The sequence below is a fragment of the Pleurodeles waltl genome, chromosome 7 (genome assembly GCF_031143425.1).
Source record: "Pleurodeles waltl isolate 20211129_DDA chromosome 7, aPleWal1.hap1.20221129, whole genome shotgun sequence".
NCBI lineage: Eukaryota > Metazoa > Chordata > Amphibia > Caudata > Salamandridae > Pleurodeles > Pleurodeles waltl.
Window position 1 is genome coordinate 800,541,078 of NC_090446.1, and position 15,772 is coordinate 800,556,849.

Below are 15,772 nucleotides of genomic sequence, written 5' to 3' on the forward strand. Positions count from 1 at the left end.
CGCACAGGTGCATTGTCCATATGCCTGTGGAAGGATGGAGCAGGGGCAATTCAAGGTTGGACAGGGTGACTATGTGGGACAGTGGGATGACATCAGGGGGTATCATATGCTGGCGGGGGTCTTGCAATCCTACTCTGTCTTCTTGTGAGATCTCAGGTTCCGCTTGCGGGGTGGTTCTTCTTCAGCAGGAGGTGGGGTTCTGGTGGACTGTCGTTGTGTGGGGGCCTCCTGTCCACTAGCTCCGGCGGATGTTGTAGCCTGTTCCTGGTCCTGGCTAGTGACAGGGGCCCTTTGTGGTGCCACATGGTCCCGCAATGTGGTGACTATCTGGTTAAGGGCCAGGACGATGGTACCCATTGCGGAACTGATGTTCCTCAGTTCCTCTCTGAACCCCATGTACCGTTCCTCCTGCTGTGCCTGGATCTCCTGGAACCTGGCCAGTACCGTCGCCATCGTCTCCTGGGAGTGGTGGTATGCTCCCATGATGGTGGAGAGGGCCTCTTGGAGAGTGGGTTCCCTGGGCCTGTCCCCCCCTGTCGCACAGCAGCCCTCCCAGTTCCCCTGTGTTCCTGGGCCTCTTTCCCCTGGAGGGTGTGTCCACTACCACTGCCCCCAGGTCCCTGTTGTTGTTGGGGTGGTGGGTCAACCTGGGTGCCCTGTAGTGGCGGACACACCGCTGATTGACGTGTCCTGGAGACAGAGGCATGGGCCCGCTGGGTGGGAGCTGTGCTGGTGTTCCCAGAGGGGGTTGGGTCTGGTGTAGCCTGTGGCTGTCTGTGGGGAACCGACTGTCCAGAGGTCCCCGATGGGCCGGGCTGGTCGTCTGGCTCCAGGGAGACAGAGCTGCTGTCATCGCTGGGGGCCTCATCTGGGGGTGGGATGGACATCTCTGGACCCTCCGTGGTGGTGTGGTGGCGTTCGGGTCCTGCAGGGGTATTAAGGTATGGTTATAGCTTCTGTGTGTGGCATTTCGTGTGATGGGTGGGTGTCCGTGTACCCAAGTGCAGGCATTCCCTTGTGGGGGCTTTTGTGAGGGTGGCTTGTGGGGGTGATGTGTGTGTGCAGTGGGCATGCTTTGGTGATGGGTGTCCATGCTTTGTGCTCGCATGCAGGGCTTGGTGTTTGGATGGGTGGGTTGTGATGGTGAGCCTTTTGCAAGGAGTTGGTGTGATGGGGCTGGGGGTATGTGCTGGCATGCAGGTGGGGTGGGGGTGGGAAGTAGTAGTTAAGATTTGACTTACCAGAGTCCATTCCTCCAGATACTCCTGCGAGGCCCTCAGGATGCAGGATGTGCAAGACTTCCTCCTCCCATGCTGTAAATTCTGGGGGAGTAGGTGGGGGTCCGCCGCCAGTCTTCTGCACCGCAATGTTGTGCCTTGATACCATGGAACGCACCTTCCCCCGTAGGTCGTTCCATCACTTCCTGATGTCATCCCGATTGCATGGATGCTGTCCCACCGCGTTGACCCTGTCCACTATCCTTTGCCAGAGCTCCATCTTCCTAGCTATTGTGGTGTGCTGCACCTGTGCCCCGAATAGCTGGGGCTCTACACGTACTATTTCCTCCACCATGACCCGGAGTTCTGCGTCAGAGAACCTGGGGTGTCTTTGGGGTGCCATGGGGTGGTGTGGATGAGGTGAGGGGTGGTGTATGTGTTGTGGAGTGTAATGTGTGTGGTGGTGTATGGTGTTTTGTGCGTGGTAATTGTGTGGGTGATGTTGTGATTTGCCTCGGTGTGATGGTCTACTCTAAGCAGTGCTGTCTCTCTCTGTCCTTGATTCGCAATTGTTGTCGTAGGGGTTTGTGGGTGATGTGGGTGTGTGTTTTATTTTGTATTGGGTGTGTGGGAGTGGTGTGTATATGCATCTCAGGTGTGTGTGTTTCAAATTGACCAATGTGGGGATGTTTTGTAAAGGTGTGTGTATTTCGACCGCGGCGGTGTGTACCGCCAATAGAATACCACGGATGAAAGACCGCCGCGTGGATTCGTGGGTCGTAATGGCATGGGCGTATTTCTGTTGGCGTGACGGTGGAGGTTTGGTCATCGCCATTTTTTCGCTGACCTTTGGTGTGGCGGACTTTTGTGGATGTCGGTTTTTTGGAGGTTTACAAGTTGCGGGTCAAAATGACAGTGGCGGTTTACCGCGGCCGCGGCGGTGTTATGGCGGGCTTCTGACCGGCAGTAAGCGCCTTTTACCGCCGAGGTCAGAATGACCCCCTATATCATATCAGCATTTACTTATAACACAAACCCTTCTTGCTGTTAAACAGAACCTATTTATAGATCGATTGAGGCCTTGATCAAGTTAAGGCATAAGCGGAAAACACTTACCCAGGACTGGGTGTTTTGAAGCATTCAGAGTTGTTGTTGTGATTGCCTAAACTATCCCCTCGCAGAGGTGGACCAGGGTGCTGTTTGAATATGTCTAGAACTCTATGTGATGCTGTTTAACTGACTTAAATAATACACTTAAACATTAAACACAAGGCATGGTACAGATGACACCTGGGAATTTTTGGATCATATTTAAAAGGAGTTAATCCTAGTTGGGATTATTTTGTTGGACCTGGTACCTTGGTGTTGGCATGTAGCATTGTCAAGAAACAAAATTTGCTAGCTTCCTTAGCAGGGCTACTATTGTTTCTAACAGATATAAGATGGTTATTCTATCTTTAGATTAATTAACATGTCCACCTACAGGGAAATTCAGCAATGTCATGAACCCTGGAGAGTGGGTTCCTTTTTAGCAGTTAGACATTTAAATATGCCAATAGGTCATAGAATGATTCTCTACAACGTATCTTGTTCTCAGTGATTTCTGGGGGTAGAGGCAGATTCAAAGAGAAATTAACAACATTCATCATTGGTTTTATTTACATGGAACGTGTATGGAAGTAAGAGATGGGTGCTTAAATGTTTGAGACTCAAGTGACATTAGGGTTTAGTTAGTGAGAAATTACCAAATCATCCAACAGCTATTGCCTGCAGAGATCCTCTTTTGAGCTACAGTACTCATTGCGTGGATTCAGAGATTATTTCTAAATATTCCCCTTCTCACTTTGAAGAAGTGGTCTCTGATATATGGGTTAGCATTCCATTATTCAATTGTTTTTAGCATTCTTTGTAAGAGTCAAGTTCAATTGTAAACTCTCTTATTTGCCCTAGTCAGCCATCTGTATTGTGTTGCTCGTGCTTTCCAGAGACATTATTGGAATTTAATTTGCTTGCTCAGGTGTAAAGATCCTTTCTTGTTCTACATATTTGAAGAGGTGTACTCTAACTCAAGGTCGCTGATTCTTTCTTTGTATCGATGTGGGCATAGGCTTATTAGACGTCGCCCTCCTATTAATTATGGCATGCTACTGGGTAATCTTTTCAACAGGATAAAATGGGTGTTTACAGACGCTTTGGGAGGAATTTGCCGTGCCAGCTAGGAGGAGTGACTATAGGGCTTCCTGTTATATGAAAAGCATTCCCTTAGGATTGACTTAGCCTGTAGGCAGTTTAGATCAATAAACTATAAATAATTATTTGGAAAACGTTTGGAACATTCATTTGTAATGTCAGTTTATAACACTTCACAGTTTCTTGTGTGTCCTCAGTCTACAGTTTGTTTGAAACTGGTTTCATAGCTGCGCATATATTTGACAACATAAGTAGTTTTTGCATTACATACACAATTTATTTTTGTGGAAACCTTAATTAAATGTTCCTTTATTATGTACACCTAAGACTCCCAGTTTACACAGAACTTGCAAGTGCAAGTTCATAAAGTGTAGTAATACACAAATTCTTAAAATTGCATTCTCCATTGTAACCATCCACAGGGGGTGTATGCACGAATCTCAAGTGTCCCCAAATACACTCTGAGGTAGTTCAATACATTACACCCAAGGCCCTCACTTACTGAAAGTCCCTATTCTTATTTAGTCAATTGAGTCCATCCATCACTCTTAGAAATTGGGTTACTGGTTGACTGAGGTTTGACCACTGGTCAAGCAGCAACAACAATCCTAGTCAGGGTTAAGCACAATCAAACCACAAATTAAACTGTGATCAACTCCCTGGTAGCTTGACACAGAGCAAACAGACTAAACTTGTAGGCAATGTGTAAAGTATTTTGGAACACTTCAAACAGTAAAACAGTAAAACCATTACATAAAAAGAATCCCACACCAGTTAGAAAAACAGTAGTATTTAATAAACAAAACAAGACAGGAAAAGCAAAAATCCAATCAGGAGAACTTGATTTATGATTTTTTTATAACTCTGTTTTTATTGAGTTTGAAAAACATGATCAACAGTAAACAAACAGTGCAGTGCTGGTTATTGCGAGACATGGCAGTATCATTCTATTAGAGTACCAGAGGACCTCATTCACATAAATCCAAGCCAAGAGACCATGGCAACCACTGTGACTGAATTTCCTACAGCCCCCCATGAAAGATCCACCTGAAACCAGTCATTACACAAATTATATACAGTAGAAACACGTCCTTACCATGGTTGGCCGTCAAATGCCTAATTGGTTCAAAGGATATTCTCACCCCCTCATTCTTCCGTGCTTCCTGCAGAACTTGGGTCCTCCACTCCACTGAACGGTTCCAATAATGTGCCCCAAACCACCACATCTGTTAAAGCCCCCTCATCCCTGCGTTTCAGGCGCATATACTGTTCCTCCGCTGTGCCCCATTCCATTAAATCTCGCATCCAACAGGGGATTCAAAGACTCCGGGCACTCATCCAACCAATAGCTAGCCTGGCCAACACCAGTGCCAACTGCGCAAACTTGTATGGGATACTCCAGCCCGTTGTTTCTGTACTACCCTAAAAACATATCAATGGTGTTGCCTCCAAACACAATCTCGTGACCTCCTCAACTCTCCCTACCACTTCCTGCCAGAAGTTAAATACCACCCTACAGGTCCAAGCTAAATGCAGGAAGGAAGCACCAAAAGCGCCACACATTGGACACCCTGCCCTGTGTCCCAGGTCAATCCTGTTTAGTCTACTAGGTGTGCGGTATGTCCTGTGCACGAAGTTGAAGTGCAACAACTTAAACCAATTATTACATGCCACTGTGTGCACCAATGATAACGGCAGGTCCCAATCGGCGTCCTATAAGTGTTCACCCAATTCACGCTCCTACACCCTACGTGTCACACTCATCGAGTTCGGGTGATCATCCCAAAGGGCTTTGTAGAACCGGGTGATAAGGTGAATACCCTGACCCCAATTAATCAATCCATACAGCACAGCCGAGGCCTGCAGGGCCATCGGAAAGTAACACCAAATCTCACGAGCCACACTCTCCATTTTTGCATATTGTAAAAACTGCCCAGGACCCAGACCAAACATATCCTGAGCTTCATGAAAGGAAATAAGCTCTCCATTGGGATATAGATCTCCAACCACTTCACAGCCTTCCGACCTCCAATCCTCCATGGACATCAGATTTTCCATTTCCCTAAAGGGTGCTAAAACCATATCCTTAACTCTCTGTCAAATGGGGCCTGTTGGATCACAGTCTTAACAGCCTGCTCCCAGATGCAGGCAGTGGTCTTGACCACTTTGCAGCGTGCTGCAGGTGCGCTGCGTAGTAATAATGTCTGATTTTGGGGACCGCCATCCCTCCACCCCTCAGATCTCCCTGCAATACAGGCAACACCACCCTACTACGTCGATCTGCCCAGACTAGAGAGATCAGCAAGCTATACAGACAGCGGAAAAGCCGAGCGGACAGCGGAAACAGGGAGTTCTGAACCAAGTAAAGGTACAGCGGCAGGAACACCATTTTTGCTACTGCAGCCCTGCCCATTACAGAAAGAGGTCATCTGTTCCCAAACGAGACCGAATGCTCCAGGCCAGTAACTACTCGTTCTATGTTATGTTTTTAATGTGCCGCTATTGTGTGAGTAACCCACATGCCAAGATACGAGAAACTCTCAACCTCCCACCTGAGTCCTACACTCGGCATATCATCCTGTGGGACACTGTGAAGAGACCCTAAGGGAAACAGGAGTGACTTCTTCCTATTTACCTTAAGACCCGAGATGACTCCGAATACATCCAACATCTGCAGCAACAAAGGCACAGAAACACTAGGTTCCCAAAGATATACCAATGCATCATCTGCATACAGGGAAACAATGTGTGTAGTCTGCCCCACCTGGATACCCTATGGTTCTAGCTCCTCCCCGAACCAGATCACCAGCGGTTCCACCGCTAGGGCAAAGAGAAGTGGCGAGTGTGGACATCTCTGTTTGGTATCCCTGCCGATCTCCCAGGAGTCCCATAGCTCTCCACCTACCCAAGTCCGCGCAGAGGGGGCAGTATACAGTAACCTCACCCATGCCCAAAAACCTGGGCCAAACCCCATACCCTGCAACACCTCTAAAAGATAGCCCCACTCAATAGTGGCAAAGGCCTTCTCTAGGTCCAATGACACTAGTGCCATCTCGTCCTCCTCACCCTTAGTTTCATGCAGAACATGTTGCAGGCTACTCAGGTTATAGGTCGTACTGCACCCACTCCGAATCACCCCACGAAGCCGAGTAGCCAAAATCTTACACAATATCTTTACATCACTATTCAGCATGGTAAGTGGGCGAAAGGAAGAAGGGTCCCCGGGATCCACCACAGGCTTAAGCATCAAGCACACAATGCCCTGGCGCATGGTTTCTGGCAACCAGACACAGACTCGGGCCTCCTCGAACACCATTAGGATCCTCTCCTGCAAGATTAGGGAGAACGTCTGGTACAACTCAACTGGAAAACCATCACCCCCGGGAGCTAGATTTGGTCATCGCATTGATTGCCTCACTCACTTCCTCCACAGTAAGAGCAGCCTCCAAAATATCCCCCCATGCCAGCCTCTGGGGAGGGCGCACCAGCTCTCGATACCCTCTGCAGATGCTCCATCAACACCAGAAAGGATGTCCGTACGTTTAGTAATCATCTCGCCACTCGTTTTCCTAATGTGCACAATGGGGGGGGGCGCCTTCACCTCCCTTTTCAGAATCCACGCCAATGGTTTGCCAGATTTACCCCCCTCCCGATGCAGACGTTGCCTATAAGCCCTAAGTGTGACCTTACTCAGAGTGTCCCAACAACTGTTAACCTCCTTGTACAACCTGAGTTACTCCCTTTCACCCATTCTAATGTTCGGTGATTGGTGCTGCACAGCCCCTAACTTCTCCTCCAAGCTTGTGAGTTCCGACTCCATTTTCTACATACCCTGGGTGAAGTACTAGCCTTTAATGGCCTCCCCCACCTTGACCCGACACCCCGCATCAGTCAGGAACTCAGCAGGTATGCACCACTGCATCAGCCCCCCACTGCAGACGCATCAGCACTGGAGCATGATCAGATAAGAACCTACCAAAGTGTTTGACATCCAAGACTTGCATGCTACCCAGTCCGCCCAGAAGAAACTGATCCAGCCGACTATACGTGTTATGTGTTTTGGAGTGGCAAGTGTACTCCCTGCCCTCCGGGTGCTGCTCCCTCCATCCATACGATAATTCTAAATTACTCATAACTTCCATTAGGCTCTTCGACCGCTAAACAGCCTCTCCACCCCCCCCCCCACCTCAGCGCCTCGAAACCCTAACGGGTACATAGCGCGCTTTATAAATACTATGATTGATTGATTGATTGATTAGGGATTTTACCATCAAAGGTTAAGTTCCCAGCCTTGCGGGAGACGGTCCATTTCCCTATTCAATATACAGTTATAAGCTCCAGCCCACACAATAGGCTCATCCACATCCTCCCCCAAGATCTCTGGTATTCTGGCATATAAGGAGTGTTCATCTGTGTTGGTCACATAAGTGTTAAGGATAATGATGGGGGATCCATCCACCATGCCCTCACAAGGATGTACCTACCCTCAACATCTACTTCACTGTACACGTGGGTGAATGGGACCCCTGGAGCCACCCATATGGTTACGCCCATTGCATAGGAGGAGTATGAGGATGAGAACATCTGACCCTGCCATTTTTGGGATAATGTTTGTGCTTCCACCTCAGTCATGTGTGTTTCCTGAAGACAGGCAATATGAACCTTAAGTCTTCTCAGAAAAGAGTGTACCCTATAGCGCGTGGTATACCTCTTCAATACCCTGACATTCCACATATTAATCTGTCGACCCATACTGGTAGTTAACCTCCATCCTTCCCTTTGGATCTCCAACCTGACCTCCCCCACAACCGTGAGAAGACAAGAAGAGTACACCTGGCCCATCTTGCACATACGTCTGCACTGCTGAAGCAAACTTCAAATGTTGATAAACTTAACCAACCAAACACCCCAGGCCCCCAACCACTAACCCCCACCCCGGATAAACAGTAAAACAAGCACATCAAACCATATTGGGGATCAATACTGTAGGTGCTGCCAGGACAACAGCCTAATCCCCAACTACCCAGATATGAAGTCCTACCACAACCGTGGAGTGACCACCCCCCACCCCAACTTCAACATACAAACGCCTGAATACCGACCCAAAATAGATCAATATTATCAAAGACCCCCCCAATGTCCAATACATTCCTTAGTTCAAATGACGCCCCAACAGGACTTTCCTCTTAGGTTAGCTGCACCCCTCCTCGCGAAGAGAGTGCTCTCACTTTGACACCAGCCCCAGGATAGAGTGCACAACTGCAATTTCCAGATGTGAGTAACACAGTCAGACCTGCGAGGAGAACCTCACCGCTCCCAGCTCCAGCTCCCCATTCAAACCCTCCGCCGATCCAGCAGTCCTAACCGCCATTGTCCCATCCTGTTTGATCACAATTCTATGGCCAGAGCCCGTGGCCGCCGCATGAGTCACAGCATCCCTCTGCTGACCGTCATCCCTGGTTCTCCAGTCTGGGCCGTACGCTCCAGAAGTCCCAGGAGCCACCCTCTCTGCTCTGCCTGGAGTTACTTTGTCCCACACCTCTAGCCATTGCCATACCTCCTCCGGATTCTCAAAGAAGTGGGACCTGCCTCCGGAAAGCACCTTTAAACACGCCAGATACAGGAGCATATATCTGATGTTCATGGCACAAAGCTTTGCTTTCACCTCCAGGAACCCCTTACAGGAGCTCTGTACCTTGTTTGAGTAATCAGGATAAATGGAGATTTAGCAGTTCTCAAATACCACCGTGTCTGATTCCCCGGCTGCCTGCAGGACACAAACTCGGTCTTTGTATTTCAAAAGACAGGCAATGATAGCCTTCGTCGGGGCTGGGAGGCGCAATGAGGGCCCTATGAGCGCGTTCCACCACAAACACCCGGAACACCATCTGTTTGCGCAGGACCCCCACCCCTGTTTACAGCGCCACAGTGGAGCTCTCTGCCACTTTGACAATGTCAGACACCTTCCTGAGGTCCGCCCGAAGAAGGCTGACCTCAACTTTCCTTCCTAGAACCTTGAATAGTCGGAAGAATATCAGCTCGTGATGGCTCCTCTGTATTTGCTGGCACACTCAGGCAATCTCCGGATCCCCCCAATCGGGTCTGGCGCTGCTGTAAAGGAACCAGAGTGGTATATTACTCCATGGTGTTACCTTGTGACCCTTCCCCACCATTCCGCCACCGCCCAGGAGCCAAACGGTGTCCCCATCTTGACTGACTCAAGGAAGAGGCAAAAGTGCCCAGATTCTTGCCACCAGAGGGTCAGGATCCACCAATCCTCCAACCTCAGAGTGCTGCTGTATGCCGTCTCCTGGCACACCGCCTCAGAATCAGGAGAATTGGGCACTCCCAGTGCCTCCTCCCGGCAAGTCCAATGTCACTCGTCTCAGAAGGCCCACATCCAGACCCTGGGCCATTTACCCAGGTTCCCCCTCTGCCGCAATCTGTGCAATGGCCGCCCCTCACCAACTTGTGAGGATGTTCCTCTGGCCTATCTCAGCCCCTTCCTTCTCGCGGCCCCGCGGCTGTCTGCGCCCGACCAAGGGTCCATCAACCTCTGGCTCCAAAGAGGCACACCCATCAGTGATGGCTCAAGCTGTCCAATTCCTGCACGTGGGTGCCCTGAAGTGGGTCACAGGCCCACCATATGCCGCCCACAGCCTGAGGGCCACGTAGAAGGAGGACTCAACCCCCAATGGTGTGCCCAAGGCCAGGAATGGGCTGCCACCACCCAGCAACACGCATCTCGGAGGACCATCAACCGCGTCGCGTGCAGCCCAGAATGGCCCATCGACACGGTCCCGATCAGGACGTCGGAGCCTCAGAAATGGGGCCGCACCGTAGTGACACACTTAGTGCGCCATCGCATGACACTGGGGGGGGGGTGTCAATCACCTCAGGCGCACCTAGGATCAATGCAGGATGCAGCCGGGATGCGGGAGCTCACTAGGAGTGCATCCCGCCGGCCATTTTGCTTGGCCATGCCCCCGCATTTATGAGTTTTTAAAGAATAAACTACAATATAGCACCTGAAAACATACCTGTGCCAAGAGACCCATTCACATGGAAGAAGAATGCTGGGAGCAAGGAGAGTGTCACTGGCGGTAGTTGAGTGGTGGTGGAGTGGCATGAGGAGCAGGTCGAGTGTCGCAGATAAGCAGGTTGGTACTTTGCATTGGTGAACCAGCCAGGGGATTGATGCTTGCTGTGAGATTTGAAGAACTTGTGGTGGCTTGCACTGATTTTCCATTCAAGTGGTACAGTTCTCGTGTGAACAAGCCCTTTTGTGGTCTGGAACATCCCAAAAGCTTGGATTTAAGAGCTAAAGAGACACACCAAGGGCCCAGGACCCAAGAGCCACCTTTTAGGGATCAGAAACTTGCCGAAGACCGGTCCAGGAGTTGTTGAGAAGCCTGCTATGTCCCTGAGGCTCAGCTTAGGAGGCCAGAAGACTAGTCCTTTGAGTCTCTATGATGTCTTGGGTTCAAGATGGAGGTGCAGGTCCGGTTTTTCTTTCCTAGGAAAAAGACCATCAAGCAGCAGGTTATCACAGCAGTTCCTGTAAAGCAGCAGTCCAGCAGATTGGCAGTCCTTGTAGCAGCACAGCAGTCCTTCTTCCTGGCAGAGTATCTACAGGTCCAGAAGTATACTGAAGTGGTGACGTCTGATGTCCTTCTTTATACCCTGGTTCTGAAGGTGGGAGAAGCTTCTAGACAGTGTCTTTGAAGCTCATGGAACTCCCTGCCTCTCATGACCTGGCTCCAAGCTGGCGGAAGTGACAATGCAGGGTTGTTAAGCCCACTGTGTGGAGACAGGACACAATCTATTCAGGTGTGAGGTTGAGCCCAGCTCCTCCTTCTCATCCTCTAAGTGATGGCCAATCCATGAGAACCTAACCTCCCCGTGTGTGTGGCTGTATAGAAGTAATACACAAACACCACCTACACCCAGTCATATGATCAGAGACAGGCTGCAGCCACCAAATGGCTAAGGTAAGGAAATGACAACTTTCTAAACGTGGCATTTTCAGAATCGTAAAACATGAACCAGTCATCTCTTCCAATTTGGAAATAAGGCAGCCCCAATGTTATCCTACAGGAGAGATAGGTCTTGCATGAGTGAAAAACTAACTTAAGAGTTTTTCCCTAGCAAGACATGTAAAACGTAACAGTACATGTCCAACTTTTTAAGTAAATTTCACCCTGCCATTTGGGCTGTCCAGAGCCTACACTAGGGGTGACGTATATGTATTAAAAAGGAAGGTTTGAGCCTGGCAAGGGGTCTATCTTACCAGGATGACATGGCACTTAAAACTGCACACACTGGTTCTGCAATGGCAGGCCTGAGACATATTGAAAGGGCTTCTTCAATGGGTGGCACAATCAGTGCTGCAAGCCCACTAGTAGTATTTCATTTACAGGCTCTGGGCACGGGAACGGGAATATATACGTAAACTACATATGTCAATTGGGGTTGTGCCAATATTAATCTGTGATATGGAGTGAGCACATGAACCTTAGAACTGGTTAGCAGTGGTAAAGTGCTCAGAGTCTTAAGGCCATCAAAAAGTAACTCTGTAATAATAGGAGTAAAAGCAAAAAGTTTGGGGATGACCCTGTAGAAAGGACCATTTCCAACAATCACATCGAGTCATGTCTTCCTAAATGAGCTCCTCAAAGGATAAAAGGGTCAATACGCATTGGGGCAGTGCTACATTGGACCATGCAAAAATGCTGATTTAAGTGTCCTGTAAGCACTTCTACAATGGCACATTGTGGTCCCCTGTGTGGTGGCTACTTCTTACTTAAATTCATTGCTTTCTAGATTCTCAAAGCCAGTTGTGAGGCAGGCGTGGGTTAGTGCATATCAGTTGTTCTATTATGATAACCCGCATGTCAGTGCTCATGTTAAAACTGACTTATTTTGGTTGATCTAGGCTTCAACTAGGAGTTTTACTTTGCATTTGGTGTGGGAGCTTTGGCCACCCATTTTTCTTTCTATGTTTACGGTAAAGACTGGAAGCTTTCATTCAAACTTCTCTTTTTAAAGCAAAAGAATAAAATAGATCCAATCAGTTTTAAATTCCATTTCACATGCCAATTATCAATCATCAAGTCACACCATAAAAACCTGGATACATTATTTGAGATACATGAAGTAGTCTACTTTCACAACCTATGTTCATCAACACATCGTTATATTATCAATAAATATACATAGAACAATGTCAACTAAGTAATATGACATCATCTACTCATACATCGACACCGTTGCTAGCTAACTTTCAGCTATCATTGCAGTGAAATAAACAGAACCAGATAGTGCTCAATGTATCTCTGTTCAGGAAAGTAGCTCTAAACTACCTAGAAATTGTACAAAGCAAAGAAGACTCAATAAAAGAACAGAAACAAGCCATTGGCATTGCCAAGGTCGGCAAGTAGATACCTCACTGATTCTGTGTCATTCTTTATTTCACTACAACCAAATGAATATCACTCCAAACGCTCACAACTCATGACTGCCATTGGTCTTCAAATGTGTGTCCTTGTCACTAACAAAATCACCAGAAAAATGAACTGTTGATTTATCCATTGTTGAAACATTCTTTCCTAAACTGCTAATTAAAAGAGGCTTCTTACTTTCTCATTTCCAAAGACAACCTCTCTAAGATGATATAAAACGTAAGTCTACTAATTACTTTTTGAACATCGTTCCAGAAAACAGGATCACAGTCAGGTTCCACTTCTGTAAATCGGCATGGTTTTAAGTGATTGTTTCTCTTGTCTGGTGAGTCTTCCAAGAGCTTCAAAAATTAGCCAGATTTCTTTTATAATAAAAAAACCCAACCTTGACTTCATCCTGATCTCCATCCTAATATCTGTTTCCAGTCTGTCATGGCTCAAGAAAGCTTTTGAGAAGGATGTGTTCAGTGAACCAACATAATATATCAGTAAAGAAAACATGCTGTTGAATTGTAAATGTAGATTTTCGGGTGGCTACAGTATTAAAATAACCACTTTGCAGACACTGTAATATAGTAGGCTAATTTGTTCAAAGTTATTTTTCTACCCAATCATAAGGTTAACGAGACAAGCAAAAGACAGGAACAGCTTTGTTGGTATTCTAATTGAGACATTTGTTTGATTTTACATGACTAACCACAAAAACACACACACACTAACACAAACCCTCAAAACAGTATGCAGAGCAGGATTAAAACCTATCATGACACATGGTGTTGCTTTGGGATTTTACACATGTTCCTGTTCACCTACCACCTCTGGGACCAGGAAACGAAAGCCAACAAATAAATGTACAGAAATGAATTGTAAATTACAGAATAACAGAAAACAATACAGAATAGACCATTACGATAAATATGAATTGTACATTTACAAAAGTGAGGAACTGCTAATTTCACCATCCCTGCTCTGGGCACCTGAGACCAAACCAATCACCTCTTATGAAAACATAAAACCATGGGTAACGATTGAAGCGTGAACCAGAGCAGGTCAGCCCTCTTGCTAACCCACCTCAGGTCCACCTGAAACATAAAACTGTGGGACACCCCGATTTGAGGCTAGAAGGCCTCGACCACCGGCAGGTCAGTCCTCTCTCTAATCAGCCCCATACTCACCAGAAAATGTCATGAAGAGAGTGGAGATAGTTGGCTTTAGTTCCTATGAGTATAATTAATATGCATTTTTCAGTTTATGCCTGATCAAATCCATTTAAAAGGTCGAGATGAACAAGTTTTCATCAGCCTGATGGGACGCAATCTTTAGGAGATTGTGAGATAAAGAGGATGTCCCCAGGAAGAACAGTTTTACATACCCACTGCTCTCCCCTATTGATGACCATATCCACGTAATTTAGTGCTTCCTGAGCATGAGAGGAAAAGGGCTAGAGTGCAAAGGGGAAACAGGGGAAGCCTCCAAGTCAACAACGTAGCCAACTTCCTTGATGCTGGAGTGACTAGAAGTTCACCGGTGCTTTTTGTTGGGTGCTTTTGTCATGTGTCATATATATTGGATGAGAGGAAATCTTGGTCTGTCTGCTTGACCTGTCAGTGGATTCTGATACAAATTAGAACCAGGAATGTGGTATTGGTTTTCATAAGCATGTCTTGAGCTGGTTCTCCTACTTTCTAAACAATAGATATGAATTAGTGAATATTGGTAGCAAGGAATGAACATCTTGTATGGAGTGAAAGTGCATGAGTGTTTCTCTGGCTTTCTTCCTACATTCTAGTCCAGTGATCTCCAATCTGTGGTTGGGGGACCCTGGGGGGTCCATGAAGCCTCCTCAGGGGGTCTGCGACTGCTTACAAAATTAAATATTATTAACAGATTAGGTCCCTGGCTTTCAGTAATGACTCAGTGGGGGGGGTCCTGGGATTCCAATAATGATGCTGTGGGGGTCTCCGAGTTCTAGTAATGATAAAGTGGGGTCCACAGAGGTCAAAGGTTTGGGAACCACTTGTCTAGTCTGTTCAATTTACAATTTCAGTCATTGAGTTTGTTATCCAAAAATCTACTCGAGCAGCAGAAAGAAGCAGCACCCTCTGACATGCTGCATGTTGCCGTTCACGCTTATTTTACAGTGCAGAAGAAACTCTTGGTGGTGCTAAAACTCACTGCAAGTATCACAACATGCTCAATTTCACCCTCTCTCAGAACTCCATGGAATCTTGTGGAGTTTTTCTGTAATGCCACAGAATTCCATGGAGTAAAACTCCATGAGTTCCACTCACATCTATTTTTAACATATATAAATCACCCCGAGACTAGGCCCTGAATACCTCAGAAGGCAGAGTGCAGAATCCCAAATAGCCCATAGGGCAGGATGCAGTGTATTCAAAATGTTGGCCATGTACTTTTCAGTTTTACATGACCTGGTAATGAAAAACTCTTAAATTCCTTTTTCACTCCAGCAAGGCCTACCTCTCCCGTCGGATAACATTGAGATAACTTGTTATCTTTAATAGGTGATAACTTTCAGGTGGGAGCAGGTAGTGTCTAAAGAATTGCAATGTAAAGCCCTCTTTAATTGTAAAATCACTTTTTACATCACTATTCTGAAAATGCCAGTTTTGCAAAGTAGTCATTTTCTGGTACCAACTATTTGAGGTCTTCTGCCTGCAACCTGGTTCACATGACTAAGTGTAGCTGGCAGTCGTTCTTTGTGTATTCCTCCCATGCATTGAGACAAAAGGCCATAGGTGTTGGCAATATAATGCATCTCTGACTGTATGAGGGGAAGGAGATGTCACATCACAAAGGCTTTGCTTGAACACACTCACAACAGGTTTGACACTAGATTATTGTAACCCAAGACAATCTGTGGCCAGGGTAGACAGGCAGGAA

At 47.1% G+C, this 15,772-nt stretch overlaps 1 protein-coding gene across 1 annotated transcript in view; it reads left to right on the top strand.

Annotated features, from left to right (window-relative positions):
• The first annotated feature begins 10,895 nt into the window (after positions 1 to 10,895).
• The window catches only part of LOC138246964 (lymphocyte cytosolic protein 2-like), a 98,856-nt gene continuing 93,979 nt past the window's right edge, over positions 10,896 to 15,772 (top strand). Inside the window, exon 1 of the mRNA XM_069201713.1 lies at positions 10,896 to 11,102. Within this exon, the coding sequence (XP_069057814.1) occupies positions 10,896 to 11,102 (207 nt within the window). The remainder of the gene's footprint in view (positions 11,103 to 15,772) is intronic.